At 30.7% G+C, this 14801-nt stretch overlaps 2 protein-coding genes across 3 annotated transcripts; both read left to right on the plus strand.

Moving 5' to 3' along the window:
* The first annotated feature begins 634 nt into the window (after positions 1–634).
* LOC107889894 (uncharacterized) lies at positions 635–4777 on the plus strand. Of its 2 annotated transcripts, XR_005901555.1 has the most exons (5): positions 635–781; positions 894–1070; positions 1938–2993; positions 3332–3449; positions 4596–4777. XR_005901555.1 is itself a non-coding variant. In XM_041077481.1 (4 exons), exons 1-4 carry the CDS (start codon positions 767–769, stop codon positions 3359–3361), a joined length of 1278 nt encoding a protein of 425 aa, XP_040933415.1. In that variant the 5' UTR covers positions 635–766; the 3' UTR covers positions 3362–3571. The 2 variants fall into 2 exon arrangements, 1 of the variants encoding a protein (XP_040933415.1); XM_041077481.1 differs by lacking the exon at positions 4596–4777 and having other exon boundaries at positions 3332–3571.
* An 8117-nt stretch (positions 4778–12894) lies between these two features.
* On the plus strand, positions 12895–13703 carry LOC121206513 (uncharacterized). The gene has a single exon (XM_041077482.1). The coding sequence runs from the start codon at positions 13075–13077 to the stop codon at positions 13639–13641; it is 567 nt and encodes a 188-aa protein (XP_040933416.1). The 5' UTR covers positions 12895–13074; the 3' UTR covers positions 13642–13703.
* The last annotated feature ends 1098 nt before the right edge of the window (positions 13704–14801 follow it).

Genomic DNA, 14801 nt, shown 5'->3' on the forward strand with positions numbered 1-14801 from the left:
AAGATACAAGTTTTAAATAAGCATTAGACTATAGAAATACATACCGAAAACTCCAAGCTATTCAAATAATATTAATTTTAGACATGATATTGTAAAGTAAAAATATGTATTCAAATAATGTTCAAATTAGTTAATATTATGATATTTTAGTAAAAATATAAAAAATAATTTATTGTAACTCATTAATAATATTTTAATATATGAAATATAAATTTTAAATATTTGTAAGTAAATAATATTAATTATTTACAAAATTAATTTGAATATATAATCTATATTTTAAATTTCATTAAAATATAACCATTATAAATTTAGATATATAATGTTATATATTTAAAATAAATTTTAATAAAAAATAATTATATACCTAATATATATAATATATTAAATTATGAATAAAGGTTAAAAATATCATGTTGGCTCCAAAAGTACTTTATTGATTTTATTTTTGGATTAAAAAAACACTTTTTCCAGCCACTTTAATTACAATACAAAACGCAGCGTTTTAGTCCTTTCATTTTGTTCTCAAAAAATTCAAAATGTGGGGTCCACGTTCCCTAACGAGCAACAACCCAATCTATTATTACGCGCCTTGGCAGAAAGTTCTTTTTCTTTTTCCTTTTTTCGTAATTCAAATTCAAAGCTAAGGTCAATACCGTCCTATTGAATTCCCTTTCAATTAACTTCTTTCAGCCCCGTAAAACGCCCGCCCAAACGAGCAATCTCAAATCTGGGAACTACGAAGGGCATCAGCTCTCAAATCGCAATGGGAGCTTTAGATGTACGTTACGAAACTACACTTTCATTCCGATTTTCTTTTTCTTTTCTTCTGTTATTCTACCTTTCTTTTTGTTTTTTTGGAATGTGATTTTGTTGTTTTTGTTTTGGTGTAGAAAATGGCCGCATTGAAGGTGGCGTATGCAGAGGTAATACTGAACACGGCAAAGGAAGCAGCGGCGAGAGTGATAATTTCGGAGAAAAGAGCGGCGTTGTTTCAGCAGCAACTGGATTGTTCCAACAAGGAGTCGCTTCGTTTGCTTCTTCGGTTGAAACACATGATCGACGACAAGGTACATTTAGAAAGAACAGAGAATGAAATCAAAACAATTAGCTTTTGGAAAGAACTTTGAATTCCTTTAATTACATAGTTTTAGCCCACAAAAACATTTATAATATTACTCCACTTTTTGAAAAAAGAGCTTATCCTCAAGCTCGAACTTGAGATAATTTTGGCGAAAAGTATCTTCTTCAAGAATATTTGGCATGTTTCCTGTGTTTACACATCCATCAATCATCATTGTAATTGAATCATAGGCAATTATATTAGATTAACCGACGACTATCATACCATTACTCCTCACTGTAGCTGGGAAAATAGTTCCGAACTCAAAAATTGGATCGTATTAAATTCGAGTTTGAATATGAAAATTAAAAAAAAAGTCTAAAAGAATCTGAGCCTAAAATATTTTAATTCGTAACATATCTAAACTTAAGAAAATTCAAACTCGAAAAACTAAATTCAAAAAAATTCAAACTTAAACTGATCCGAGTTAAAAGGAAATCTAATCCAAATCCACCTGAACCCGCCTATTTCTCAGCTCTATTTCTCATTACTAATAGTTGAAACCAATATTGTCATGGACCTTCAACTTTTTTCTCATTTATGAGCACCATCAAATAATTAGGAAAGAGCCATAAATAATATAGTAAAAAGGATTAATAAAATAATTTCTCCTAACTCAAACAAATCTAATAGTTTATTACTTTCTGTTCAATTAAGCTTTAAAAAAGCCAAAAAAAAAAATACAAACCTTAATTGGAGTAATGGTCTTTCCTAAGTTGGGCCCAGAAAGCAATCATAATAGCTTTTCTCCCTTTTTGTTTTTTTCTAATTTGTTTTGGCAATAAATATAGCAGTCTCAAATTCTTCCTCACAGACAATTGAAGCAGAGACAACATCCTTGAACCAAAAGAGAAAGATTGATGAGCTAGAAGCGCAGCTGCATGAAGCAGAGGATATTATAACAGATCTTAGAGTGGAATTAAATTGTCTACGGGATAAGCTTAAAATTGCAAAGAAAACTCAAGCGAAGCCTTTTAGTGGAGAAATCATTAGTGGGGATGCAACAGCTTCTTTAAAATATCCAATAACTAAGCCCACTGTACAATCTCCGTTGAATTCAGGATATGTGACTGTTGCAGAATCTGACATGAGGGAGAATGTATTCAATCATGGATATCTTCATAGATGCTGCAATGCTACAAAGCAAACTGGTCAACCTAATGTGTCTCATGTTGAGAGTTATTATCATCATAGCTCTGACTTGACCACCATATCTATGGCAAGCAAGAAGCAAGTGCTGTATACACAGAGAACTTGTGCTCCTCAAAGAAACTTGGAGATGAAACACACAATCAATGGAAATGTTAAACCATATGAAGATTCTCACACTGTATCCTCCATCAGGGTTGGTAATGTTGATCGAGCAGAAAGCTATACAAAATCAGAAGAAGAATTCAAGCATAAAAGCAGCAGTCATGAAGATATTATGACCGTCTATAATGGAAAAGTGAACATATACAATCAGCTCACTGAGCCTTATCAGTCATCATTAGTTCCTAGCTCTTCTGCAGTCTGCTTTAATGTTGATTCAAATGAAAGTGACTTGAAAACAGGTGAAACCGAGATCAAGATGAAGCCGTTGACCCGTTTGGGTCCTGGACCAACACTTATTAAATGTAAAGTGGATCCTGCATCAAACGCAACTGATGAGTCTTCGGCTATGGTGGATAGAACCAACGACAGCATCCACATCAGGAAGCGCAAGAAGGAATCCCTTGGGAACACAGATGAAAAGACTTGTAAAGGGAGAAGTTTAAAAAGGAGGGCTGGGGCTGGGGAGAAAGAGAACAGTTTACAAGAAATTTCCAAGTCTAAATTGGTTAATGAATGCTCTAAGGAGAGTCGACGACTGGCTCAGGTTGCTCACCAGGTTGGTTTCCTTTTCTCCATCTAACTCTCTTATTCATTGTGTTGCTGCTGTGATTTATGTTAATTGGAGTTATGCATAAGTGTTGGATACATGGTTTAATTTTATTTAAGTTTCTTTATGTATTTTTGTGGTTTTCTGAAAGATTATATCGTTATATATATATCCATATTTAACTATACATAGAATATAAGTACTTAAATAATGCAAAATCCAAATAACATATACTATATTTTCATAAGTGTTACTTTCAAAAGTGTTAAATGGCTTTGAGACTGTGTCAAAGAATTCCATATGCTATTATACAGCCCTGATGATCACCTTTCACTTATTTGCTGCAGTTCATTTCTTTATCAGGCAAAAGATGGTAATTGGTGGATTAGTTTAACATTAATCTAACCAAACAAAGGAATGTTTGAAACGGTAGGTGTTTCCTGAGGAATTCCTTTTCAATGAAAGGTGAGTAAATGCTTGATATATTATATTCCATAGTTTGTCTATTTGGCCAAAACTTTTATTCATACCTGATTTGTTTCTTTCGATTTCTCAAATACTAGTTGAAATCAGAATTTTTGTTTTGAGTTTGTTGTATAGTTAATTAAATTAGATAAAATAGGACCCCAAATATGTGAGCTTTTGTTTAATCTTTTAACATTAGTATACAATAATTTGAAAAAGATTATATAGATATAAAAATTATATTGTTAAATAACATTTTAATAGTTATCCATATAAAAATTGGATAAATATTAAAAATATACATTAACTTTGATATAATTTGTAATGTAATAAATCAATTTTAATTTAGTATATTTGTATATATCAAATTTTAATTTTTGTTTTATTTTCACATTTTGCTAACCCCGTTATTTATGTGGTACAATTTTTCATTAAGCCATGTGAAAAGTGTTGACATAGTATTTTATAAGGTTAAAAAACAAACAAATAAATTTAAATTCTTTCCACTTAGATTAAAAGAAAAAAACAAATCTAAAAAGGGTTTCTTATTTCCTCCAAGAAATCTATATTTTTAATATAGGTGGAAATAATTTAAATTTTTTTGTTTGTTTTTTAATATAATAAAATGTCATGTCAATAATTTACAGATAACTTAACTAAAAAATGTGCTACACGGATAACAAGTTAATAAAATGCATCAAATTAATGTTATACAAAAATTCATATTCAATTTTGATATTTATCCTTATAAAAATCAAACTTTTTAAAATTTTAGCCTTTTTAGACTTATTTGAATAAGTGCTTATTTGAGTAATTACCATATATATGCAAGAGACTTTTGTGGTTTTTGCAAAAACACATTAATATGGCATTTAGTGATTGTTATATGTAATTTTTTAAAAAGTTAATTAATTCCAACATGGAATTTATAAAATTAAAAACAGATAAAAGAAAGTTGATTTAAACAAAACGAAATTTTAAACAAAAATATAATATCTTCATGTTAATAAAGTGTGATGTTGAGAATTCTTTTACTCATTATATTTACAAGTGCTAGTTTTGTTTAAGTTTATTTTACATTTGCAAAACAAAAATCGAATGGGTATAATTTGATATCAAATGACTCGATAGAGTGGGATGACGCAGGAGGTGTTTGTTGTTCTTGCAATGAAAAAACACCAAGGTGGACTTCTTGGACAAAAGCAAATCCAGGAGAAGGTTTATGGGTGTCCATTATACCAGATAAAATTTATATATTTTAATAAAATTGTATTTTAAAACATATGTTGTTAATAAAATTGAATGCTTATCAGATTATGATTTTTTTTTATATTGTTCATTTTTTTACAGTACATATATAGGATTCATGGTTGTCCTTCTTAACAATGTCATCTTCAAGATTTAAACTTACATTTTCTCTTGTACAATGTATCTTATCATTACACCCAATACTTATTAATGTAAAAATAATTTTAATATAGTGTAACACTTCATTTATTTGTGGGATTAAATATGTGGATTTTATGCATGGCAGAAATTATTTTGGAGTTGAAAATATGATAAATTTAATAAGTTAAGTAACAAGGTATCGTATTTGAAAGATTGATACGGGGTTGCGCGCGGACCAAGATCGAGTTGCCAAGTCACGGGAAACTCCTACGAAAACCCTAAACAATTAGATCTGAAACGAAACAGAAAATTAAAAGATTAGATTTTTGAATTTTCAGATCTGAAATAAAATCCCCAAATCAGCAAAGAATCAAATTGAGAATAGAAATAAGTGTTAGGGTTCTTAAAACCCTCAAGGAGATTGTGATTCTGCCCAATTGAACACCAAGATAGTTTTCCCCAAATTTCGACAATCTAATTTCACCCAAAAAGAGTATGGAAAAACCCTAGAAATTGGGGATTTTTGGGCTGATTCCTTAAGATAGAAAAATGCTGAAAACACAATAAGAACAGAAAATAGATTAGATAATGATTCAGCATAAGTAGAAATAAAGAAAGAATTGACAGTAAGAAATTAAAAGATAAGTCCTAAGAAGCCTTGAAATCTTGAAAGATCTCACAACTCCCTTCAAACGGCTTTAATCTCCCCTCCAAAGAATATCAATGGCAAGAAGAAGGTTGAAGATGGCTCCCACAATCAAAAAGATTGTTAAAACAACTTCTAAAGAAAACTCAAGAGAAAATCCCTGAAGAACTCAAAGAGAATTTTCACTCAAATCAAATCTGAAATTTTCAATGTAATTGTAATGTAATGTAGGGTGGCTGGCCAAGCCATATAAATAGGCCTTTCAAATGTTTTCCTAATTTAATTAGAACACTAAAACTAAAACTAAAAAAAAACTCCTAATTATTTTAATATGAAAATTCGGCCAAGGGTCTTTTATTTGGGACTCTTGGACTGAATATAAAAATTTAAACTAAGTAAAATAAATAAATAAATAAAAATAAAACTTTACAACTTGGGCCACTTTGACAATTTGGCCTGATTTTCAACTAAGTATGGATGGATTTCTTGATTGGGCTGGGAATTTGCTTATTGGGCCTCGCCTTCAAGAATTTGGGCTTTTGTGACTCGTATCATTCCCCCCTTCCTCAAAAAGATTCGTCCTCGAATCTGAAAAATCAAATGAACTCGACTTTCCTCTATCGAACGGGAGTAATGGCAATTGAGTCCACTGAAAAGAATAGCCATGAAATAGTAAATAGCAACACAAACAAGCTTGTAGTCCAATTATAAGCATAATAGAACAGGTATAACGCATGTGAATGGACAGATTCAGATTACAATGCAAACAATCTAATTTACTCACCACTGCCTCGTCAAATATTTGAAACAAAGATGGACATGTTTTAAGGCATTCAGTCGTCTCACATTGTTCCCACAAACCATGAATAAATTGCGAGTAATAAATCAAATGGTAAACATAATCGTCACAAGTAGGTATTTGAAAAGATTCACATGGTTCACAGAGTTGCATAATCATACCATGCATTAATCGACGGTCTATAGATTCACTCACACATGCATTATCAAAAACAAGAATCTTTTTATCAACCATCAAAACAGATAGTTCATCAATAAATAAAATAGGACAGTCAAGCACGTTTCGATCTAAGTGTTCATCAACACGATCTTTATCACTATCCGAGGAGTACAAAAGTGTTTCAAAGGTTTCAAGCATCTTACCTCGATAAGCAGAAGAATAAGGGTCGATTTTACCTTTTTCATTTAAAACAAACCTTCGCTCATCGGGGGCATAGTGTAGTCGAATCTCCGTTGTTGAGTTAACCTTTGTCAAATGGAACTCAAACTTCATGTACAACCACATAAACTGTTTAAGGCACGAATATAGATTGAAAACAAATTTGGAAAATTTCGTTACCTTATTCTCCAAAACAGATTTGGACAAATTCGAGGATTTTACACAAGGTAAATCAAGAGAATAACAAATCACGCTTCTTTTCGTAATGACTTTATCAACCACAATCGAAGAGTAACAATTAATCGGATCAAAATGAGGGGATCTTTTAAGAACTAAGTCACCAAAAGTTTTATTAATAATTTTCAAATCTGCACTGGACTCGGTTTCTAAAATTTCCTTACCTCACTTACCTTCGGGATCATGTAGTGTGATTTCATCTTTGCCTAAGTTGATCGTATGAAAGCGTCTTTCATTTGAGAGGTATTGAAGTTGAAAGTTATCTTTCGATCTTTCAGGAACCTGAAAAGTAGCAACACAAGAAAAATTCATATCTTGGTTAGTGGAAACATTCCTCACTAGCTTTTCCTCGTCTTTTTCTTTTGTTTCTTTTTCTAACTCATTTTCTCTTCTTTCTTCAACTTCTTTTTCAATTTTCTTTTCTGTTTCACATTCCTTTTCACTCTCAATCTCTTTTTGCTCTTTTTCATTCTCTTTTTCTTTTTCCTCACTTGTTTTAACAGAATTTTTCAGTTTGATTTGGTCCTCATGGACTTGTTCCAGAGTGAGCGGCACTAAGGTGAGTTTCTTTCCTTGATGCTTGAAAGAATACCTATTGGTACGACCATCGTGAGTGACTTTTCGATCCAGTTGCCACGGTTCTCCTAGCAACAAATGGCAGGCTTGAATAGGCATTACGTCGCACACAACTTCGTCTTGATACTTACCGATAGAAAATGCGATGCGCACTTGTTGAGTGACCCTAAATTGGCCTTCGTTGCTAAGCCCTTGTAGTTGATAAGGTTGTGGATGCTTGGTAGTGGTTAAGCAAAGCTTTTCCACCATCGTCGTGCTGGCTATGTTCGAGCAACTTTCACCATCAATAATAACTCTACAAAGCTTACCTTGTACATGGCAGCGAGTATGAAAGAGATGTTCTCGTTGCTGCTCGCTCTTTGGTTTTGCCAAAGATGATTGTCCACGATCATGAAAATCATCATCCATTCTAGTGACACGTCGAGGGCCGCGCCTCTGGGGTTGGTTATCCCTATCTTCTTTGATTGGATTTCGATATTGAGGTTCTTGATTCAATTGCACCTCATTGATGGTAGCAGTCAAAGCTCGAAGAGCAGCAGCCTGTTCATCCAACTGTTGTTCGAATTTTTTAAATATGTCACTATTATTATCACCTGTAGACATTTTTTTTAAAAACCTGCAAAACACTCAACACTCAAAAATAAAAGTTATCAAACCTCACCGTTAATCACTCAAAAAGAAAAAATCAAATTCTCAATGAGGTCGAATTCAATCTTGTGAGTTCTTTATCAGAGTTTATATCAACCAATTAGAGAGTGTGAACCAAACTACCAAAGAATCCTAATTTGCACTAGGATGCCAAAAACTGACGAGACACCAATTGATTCGTGTTGCACCTAGGAAGAAGTTGTGCACATGTTTAAATCCTACTAACACAAGAAACAAAAAGGTGTTAGATAACGTAAAGGAAGAATAAAGGGAAACAAATGAAAACCTACAGCTAAGAATCAATAAAAATTGCTGAAAACAGAAAACCCGAAAAACTGCGGAGTAACTTGACAAATTCGTTTGAGGTGTTCCCGATCTCCAAAAATCACGAAATTAAATCTGGAGTGTCCTTATATATTGAATTTTTTATCTGGAAATTTTGGGCACCAAATTCAACCCGCTAAATCTTTTTTTAAATTTTTATTGAATTTCGTATTTTTTTTATTTTTTTGACTTTTTTGACTGATTTTTTTGCGGGAATAATTTTTTATATTCAATCACAGTGCCAAAAACATGTATGTAAAATTTCAGATCAATCGGACAACGTTTACCCACTCAAATGAATTTTTTTGAACAATTTTTCTGAGTAAAACTGCCGTTTATGCTTTAAAAAATAGAGATCAGTTTAGAAATCAACCAAGAACACCCAAAACGCCCAAAATCTGATACCAAATGATACGGGGTTGCGCGCGGACCAAGATCGAGTTGCCAAGTCACGAGAAACTCCTACGAAAACCCTAAACAATTAGATCTGAAACGAAACAGAAAATTAAAAGATTAGATTTTTGAATTTTCAGATCTGAAATAAAATCCCCAAATCAGCAAAGAATCAAATTGAGAATAGAAATAAGGTTAAGGTTCTTAAAACCCTCAAGGAGATTGTGATTCTGCCCAATTGAACACCAAGATAGTTTTCCCCAAATTTCGACAATCTAATTTCACCCAAAAAGAGTATGGAAAAACCCTAGAAATTGGGGATTTTTGGGCTGATTCCTTAAGATAGAAAAATGATGAAAACACAATAAGAACAGAAAATAGATTAGATAATGATTCAGCATAAGTAGAAATAAAGAAAGAATTGACAGTAAGAAATTAAAAGATAAGTCCTAAGAAGCCTTGAAATCTTGAAAGATCTCACAACTCCCTTCAAACGGCTTTAATCTCCCCTCCAAAGAATATCAATGGCAAGAAGAAGGTTGAAGATGGCTCCCACAATCAAAAAGATTGTTAAAACAACTTCTAAAGAAAACTCAAGAGAAAATCCTTGAAGAACTCAAAGAGAATTTTCACTCAAATCAAATCTGAAATTTTCAATGTAATTGTAATGTAATGTAGGGTGGCTGGCCAAGCCATATAAATAGGCCTTTCAAATGTTTTCCTAATTTAATTAGAACACTAAAACTAAAACTAAAAAAAAAACTCCTAATTATTTTAATATAAAAATTCGGCCAAGGGTCTTTTATTTGGGACTCTTGGACTGAATATAAAAATTTAAACTAAGTAAAATAAATAAATAAATAAAAATAAAACTTTACAACTTGGGCCACTTTGACAATTTGGCCTGATTTTCAACTAAGTATGGATGGATTTCTTGATTGGGCTGGGAATTTGCTTATTGGGCCTCGCCTTCAAGAATTTGAGCTTTTGTGACTCGTATCAAAGATAATGCGTTGTTTGATGTTAAAGCTGAAATTATTGAAGAAAATGTTCAATTAAAGAATGAAGTTTCTAAATTACTGTTAAAATTGAAGAAAGCGAATGACTCCAATGGTGGATATATTTGTAGTACTTGGAAATGAAATGTCATTGTTGCTAGCTTTTATTATACTGATGTTGTATATATCTTTTGCAATGGTGTGAAAAATGCAACGCCTAATTATCCCTATCATGTAAAGAATGTCACATTCTTCATTGAATTGATTCAAATGATCAATTATACAATTAAATCTTATTTAAATGCAAGATAATATCATGCAATTAACCATTACAAGCATTAATGGATCATTATTAACATAAATTTAGCTTGAACAGGTTTTAAAATATCGAATGAGGGCTCAAAATACGAAATTTGGAACTAAATTTTGATACCTAGGCCAATGTATCAATACAAGGACCCATGTCTCGATACTCTCGAGACACAAAGGTCATGTCTCAAGACTTGCCTCCCTTAAAAGCAAACTTTAGCTATTAATTTCAAATGTCTCGAGACTTAACCCACTATGTCTCGATACATACATGCTATGTCTTGAAGCATGCACTTAGAAATGCATGCTCAGTGCAATTCATTCATCCTATTTTGAGATATATTTGTTTTGTCTCGAGACAAAAACTCAAAAATGCAATTTGAAACTAAAGTCTCAAAGTCAAAATAATAATCAGAAAATCATTACATCCAAAGTTTAACTCAAATAATAAGTTAAGGCGACGATGATCAAAATATTATAGAATCTCAGTTGAATATAAGTATAAAAATGAGTAATTGATTAAAAATCTAATTTTAATTTTAATTTATTTTATAAATAATGTAATTTCAACATTAAATTTTGTTCCAAAGGCTGATTATTTTTTAATATTTGTATATAAATTTTGTCATTTTGGAAAATGATAGGAGGAAGAGGATTCAAGAATGCGAACGTTCAGGCCTAATATATATGAAAACAAGTGACAACTTTTTGAGTTTTCCTTTTCAATAACCTCCTTTTCTTACCAAACATTCTTTTCGTTTATTACATAAAAACAAACAAAAGGTATGTTTGAATAAGGAATATGTTGCTTTTTGCATTTAAAATACAATCATGGAGAAATGGGAGATGTAGGGTCATTTTCCTATGATGGTGCGGTCTTACAAAGCAAGGCGTGCTATCAACCTTCACGTTTCCGATCATTCGTTGCTGTCATAAACCTGAAAAAATCTGATCCTCTCTCTCTGTTTTTGGTTTTAAAAAGGCATGTGAGTTTAATCTCTGATTTTTTGTTTACCATTTGTTGTGAGAATGTATAATTAGAATTACAAATAATGTACATTCCATTAGAATAAATTGAATAGTAAGTGGAGTAGAAAAAAAATTGTATTTCTGATATTAATTCTGAGTTGAATTTCTTAATACCCTTATCCAGTTCTATCCCTTGTAAAAAATATTTATTATAAAACACAAAATAATGAGATTTTAACAAAAAGAAAATCAAAAGAGAATCCATTCAATGACGAATTTGAGGGAGCTGACAGGGGCTCAGCCCTCCTTAAAGTGGAAAAATTTTCATTTAGAATCTTTTATAGTTTATAAAGTTTTAAATTAGTAATGGTAAATTACACTTTAGTTTCTAAAAATGATAAAAAAAATTAATTTAATTATTTAAAAATTATAAAAATATAAGCTATTAAAATGATAAAATTACATTTTTACTATTGTAAAAAATATATAATTTAATTCTGACCTCAAAAAAAATTTTATAACTTCACCTCTATAATTATTCAAGATAAGATTCGAACTTAGAAATCTTAAGTATACCAAAACATTAACCTTACCCACATTAACCAAAAGTTTATATAATCCAATTTCAATATAACATATAAAATGAGTAATTGATTTAAAAAATTATATTTTTAAAAAATTATTTTTTTATTTTAATTCAGTTTTATAAATAATGCAATTTCAACCTTTGATGATTAAGTAAGACGTTTATTTAATATGTAAACTTTTTCAATAAATCGATATGATGATAAAAGAAATAAAAATAGAACAGACTTTTCCTTGAAGCATTCCATCTTTGCCATTCATACATTACAACACTTTTACATGTTTTCTACCTATCAACCATTATGCTATGTTTCCCATTTCATTACTAACATAATATGATGGTAAAAAATGCACGATGAAAGTGAAAAGAATAATGATAATGTTATTCAACATGTTCTGTTTGTCATTTTATTACTTAAATAATGTGCTACTAAATGTTGTACGTATATGTGCAATTGAAATATATACTCATACGCTATTCGATAAAAGTAAATTAGAAGTCTTTATATTAAGAGTTAAATTGCATTTTACTTTTTCTACTTAAAATGAATAAATTAGTCCCTCTATATTAGATTAAAGAACAAATTAATACTTTTTGTTAAAACTTTCATCCATTTATGCCGTTAACCGTTAGCATGAGTTACACATAGCATGTCACATGTCACTGTCTAGTTATTCCGTCAATTATGTAAGATTTTAACAATACAAATAGATGAAATTTTTAATAGAAAGGATTAATTTACTCTTTAATTTAATGTATAGGGATTAATTTACCTATTTTTTTAATAAAATAAAAAAAATATAATTCGACTCTTAATACAAGAACTTTCAAAATATTTTTACCGATGTCATTCAAACTTAAAATACAATGTGAAATAAATATAGAATGTTAGAATATAAATGTACCTCTTTGATTCAATAAAATATCACATAAGCTTTATATCTATTTAAGAAAACAAACAGATTTGAAACATAGGATAGTGGAATGTTTCGCAACTCCATTGATATGCTCAAAAACCGAAAGACCAAAAAGCTGTTGGAAACATGATTTTAGGCCCACTGGTCAGCACGCCAAGCCCTAACACACACATACTTACATGACTAAAAATTAAAATGTAGCAATCATAAGGTAACTTTATTGTTACTGAAAAGTTTATATCTATGTTTTCTTGTCTCCCTTTCCCTTCCCATGCTATGTTTTGTCTCTGATTTTCACAGCTGGTGGTGCCAGATGATTCCCATGGCTTCCCATTTTAACCCTAGTTTCAAGGTAAAATTGTAATCTCCCATTTTATATATATATCGTCAATTTGATCATCTCCAACATGTAAAAAGAAAAAAGAAAACCCAAGAAATTTTCAAGAGAGAAAAAGTATGGAGGAGAAGAAAGAAAATGTGAATACAGCTTTGTTTACAGCAGGAATAGCTGTTTTACTGGTATGTTTCAAACGTGCTCTACTGTTGTCTCTAGTTCAACAATGGCGAGCTTGGGTGTTTCTTGTGTTAAACCTTGTGCTTTTGGCTATTTTTTTCACTTCCATGACCCCAAATTCAAGTCAAATTAGTCAGCAAGAAATGAATAAAAATGAGGAAGAAATGAAGAAGAAAAGAGGAAATTTCAGTGAAGCTGAAGCATGTACAGAAGACCATCAGGTCAGCAATTCAAAGCAAATAAGCAAAAGTAAAGAAGTTGAAGATCTAGTAGAGAAAGAAGTGGTGGTTGAAGAAGAAGAAGAAGAAGAAGAAGAAGAAAATATTGAGACATTAAAGCTGTCAAAGGAGGAATTGAATGAGAGAGTTGAAGCATTCATTGCCATGTTTAGACAGCAGTTAGCTTTAGATGCAAGAAAAGGAAGAAAACAAGCTGATTTCAGCAAGAAGAAACACACCAACCTTTCATCTGATAGAGTAAATCGTTTCGTTTTGAAAGTTGAGGGATAATTGAATTTGGGTCTAACTTAATTGATTTATTCAATCAATTTTAAGAGGTATTATTCAGTGAATTTTTGGATTCCAATTTTAATATATATACACACACTCAATTCTCTCCTTATAACCTCTTTTTGCATAAAAATAAAAAATAAAAAATCTTCATGCTTACTTTAATTCCATGTTAAAATTTAAATTGTTGCTTGATTTACAAGGAACAAGAAGCTTATATGATGGCCAAAATACTACTAATGAACTCATCAAAATTTGCAATTTTTTCTTACATTCTTTTCAAGGAAAAAGTAAAATCAAATTTACAATATCAAGATAGAACAATTGATAACAAATACTTCACAAATTTAATTTATATTATTTTCCCTCTTTTCCATTAAATTGTGAAATAGCCACTCCTAAAATCTTAGTAACTTTGAGATGAATACATATTTTGGTACTACATTTTAAATTCCAAAATGCATTTGGATATAGGATGAGAAGACTGGTGGGCTATTTGGAGAAGGTTGGGGTCGATTCTTTTTTAGTTTTCTTCCCTTTAATTAGCCCACCAATAAACCCAAGGCTGATTTTTGGAATTAGTAAATTAACTAAGAAAGGCAAGCCCAAACTTTGACAAAAATAAAATAAAATACTCCACTTTGATGAGAAGCGTTTAAATTTTGGTTAAAACTAAATTAACCGATCAAATCAATCTAATTTAATTAATCAATCAGTTATCTGATCTAATTTGGTCGAAGGACGGTTAATAATTTTTTGGAAGTTTAGTTACCGATTAATTCGATTCGAAATCAGGTAATTAATCAAACTTAACAATTAATAATACAAATTACATATAATTTCAATTCGGATAATTCGGTCAAATGAACATTATTACAATTTTTTTTTATTTTTTTAACCAAAAAAACAAAAACATATAAATTTCAGTTAACCGACCGAATTAGCCGAAATATTTCAATTTGTTTTTTTTTTTGAAAAAATTTCAGTTCGATTAACGGTTAAAAGATTAAAAAGCTTAATTAATTTGATTAATATTAGTTCAATTCGGTTTGCCGAATGGTTAATTGTTTGAACACCCCTAACTTCAATTGGTGAAAGTTAGTCTTATAGAACCCACTTTGTCTTCGAAAGAAAATTTTGGTAGAATAAATTACTTTTGT

Source organism: Gossypium hirsutum, chromosome A09, assembly GCF_007990345.1.
Source record: "Gossypium hirsutum isolate 1008001.06 chromosome A09, Gossypium_hirsutum_v2.1, whole genome shotgun sequence".
NCBI lineage: Eukaryota > Viridiplantae > Streptophyta > Magnoliopsida > Malvales > Malvaceae > Gossypium > Gossypium hirsutum.

Coding starts and splice junctions, on each gene's coding strand:
- LOC121206513 (XM_041077482.1), top strand. CDS start 13,075: ATGGAGGAGAAGAAAGAAAATGTGAATACAGCTTTGTTTACAGCAGGA.
- LOC107889894 (XM_041077481.1), top strand. Junction 1,071..1,937: donor AACACATGATCGACGACAAG/GTACATTTAGAA, acceptor TCTTCCTCACAG/ACAATTGAAGCAGAGACAAC. Junction 2,994..3,331: donor TGGCTCAGGTTGCTCACCAG/GTTGGTTTCCTT, acceptor TATTTGCTGCAG/TTCATTTCTTTATCAGGCAA.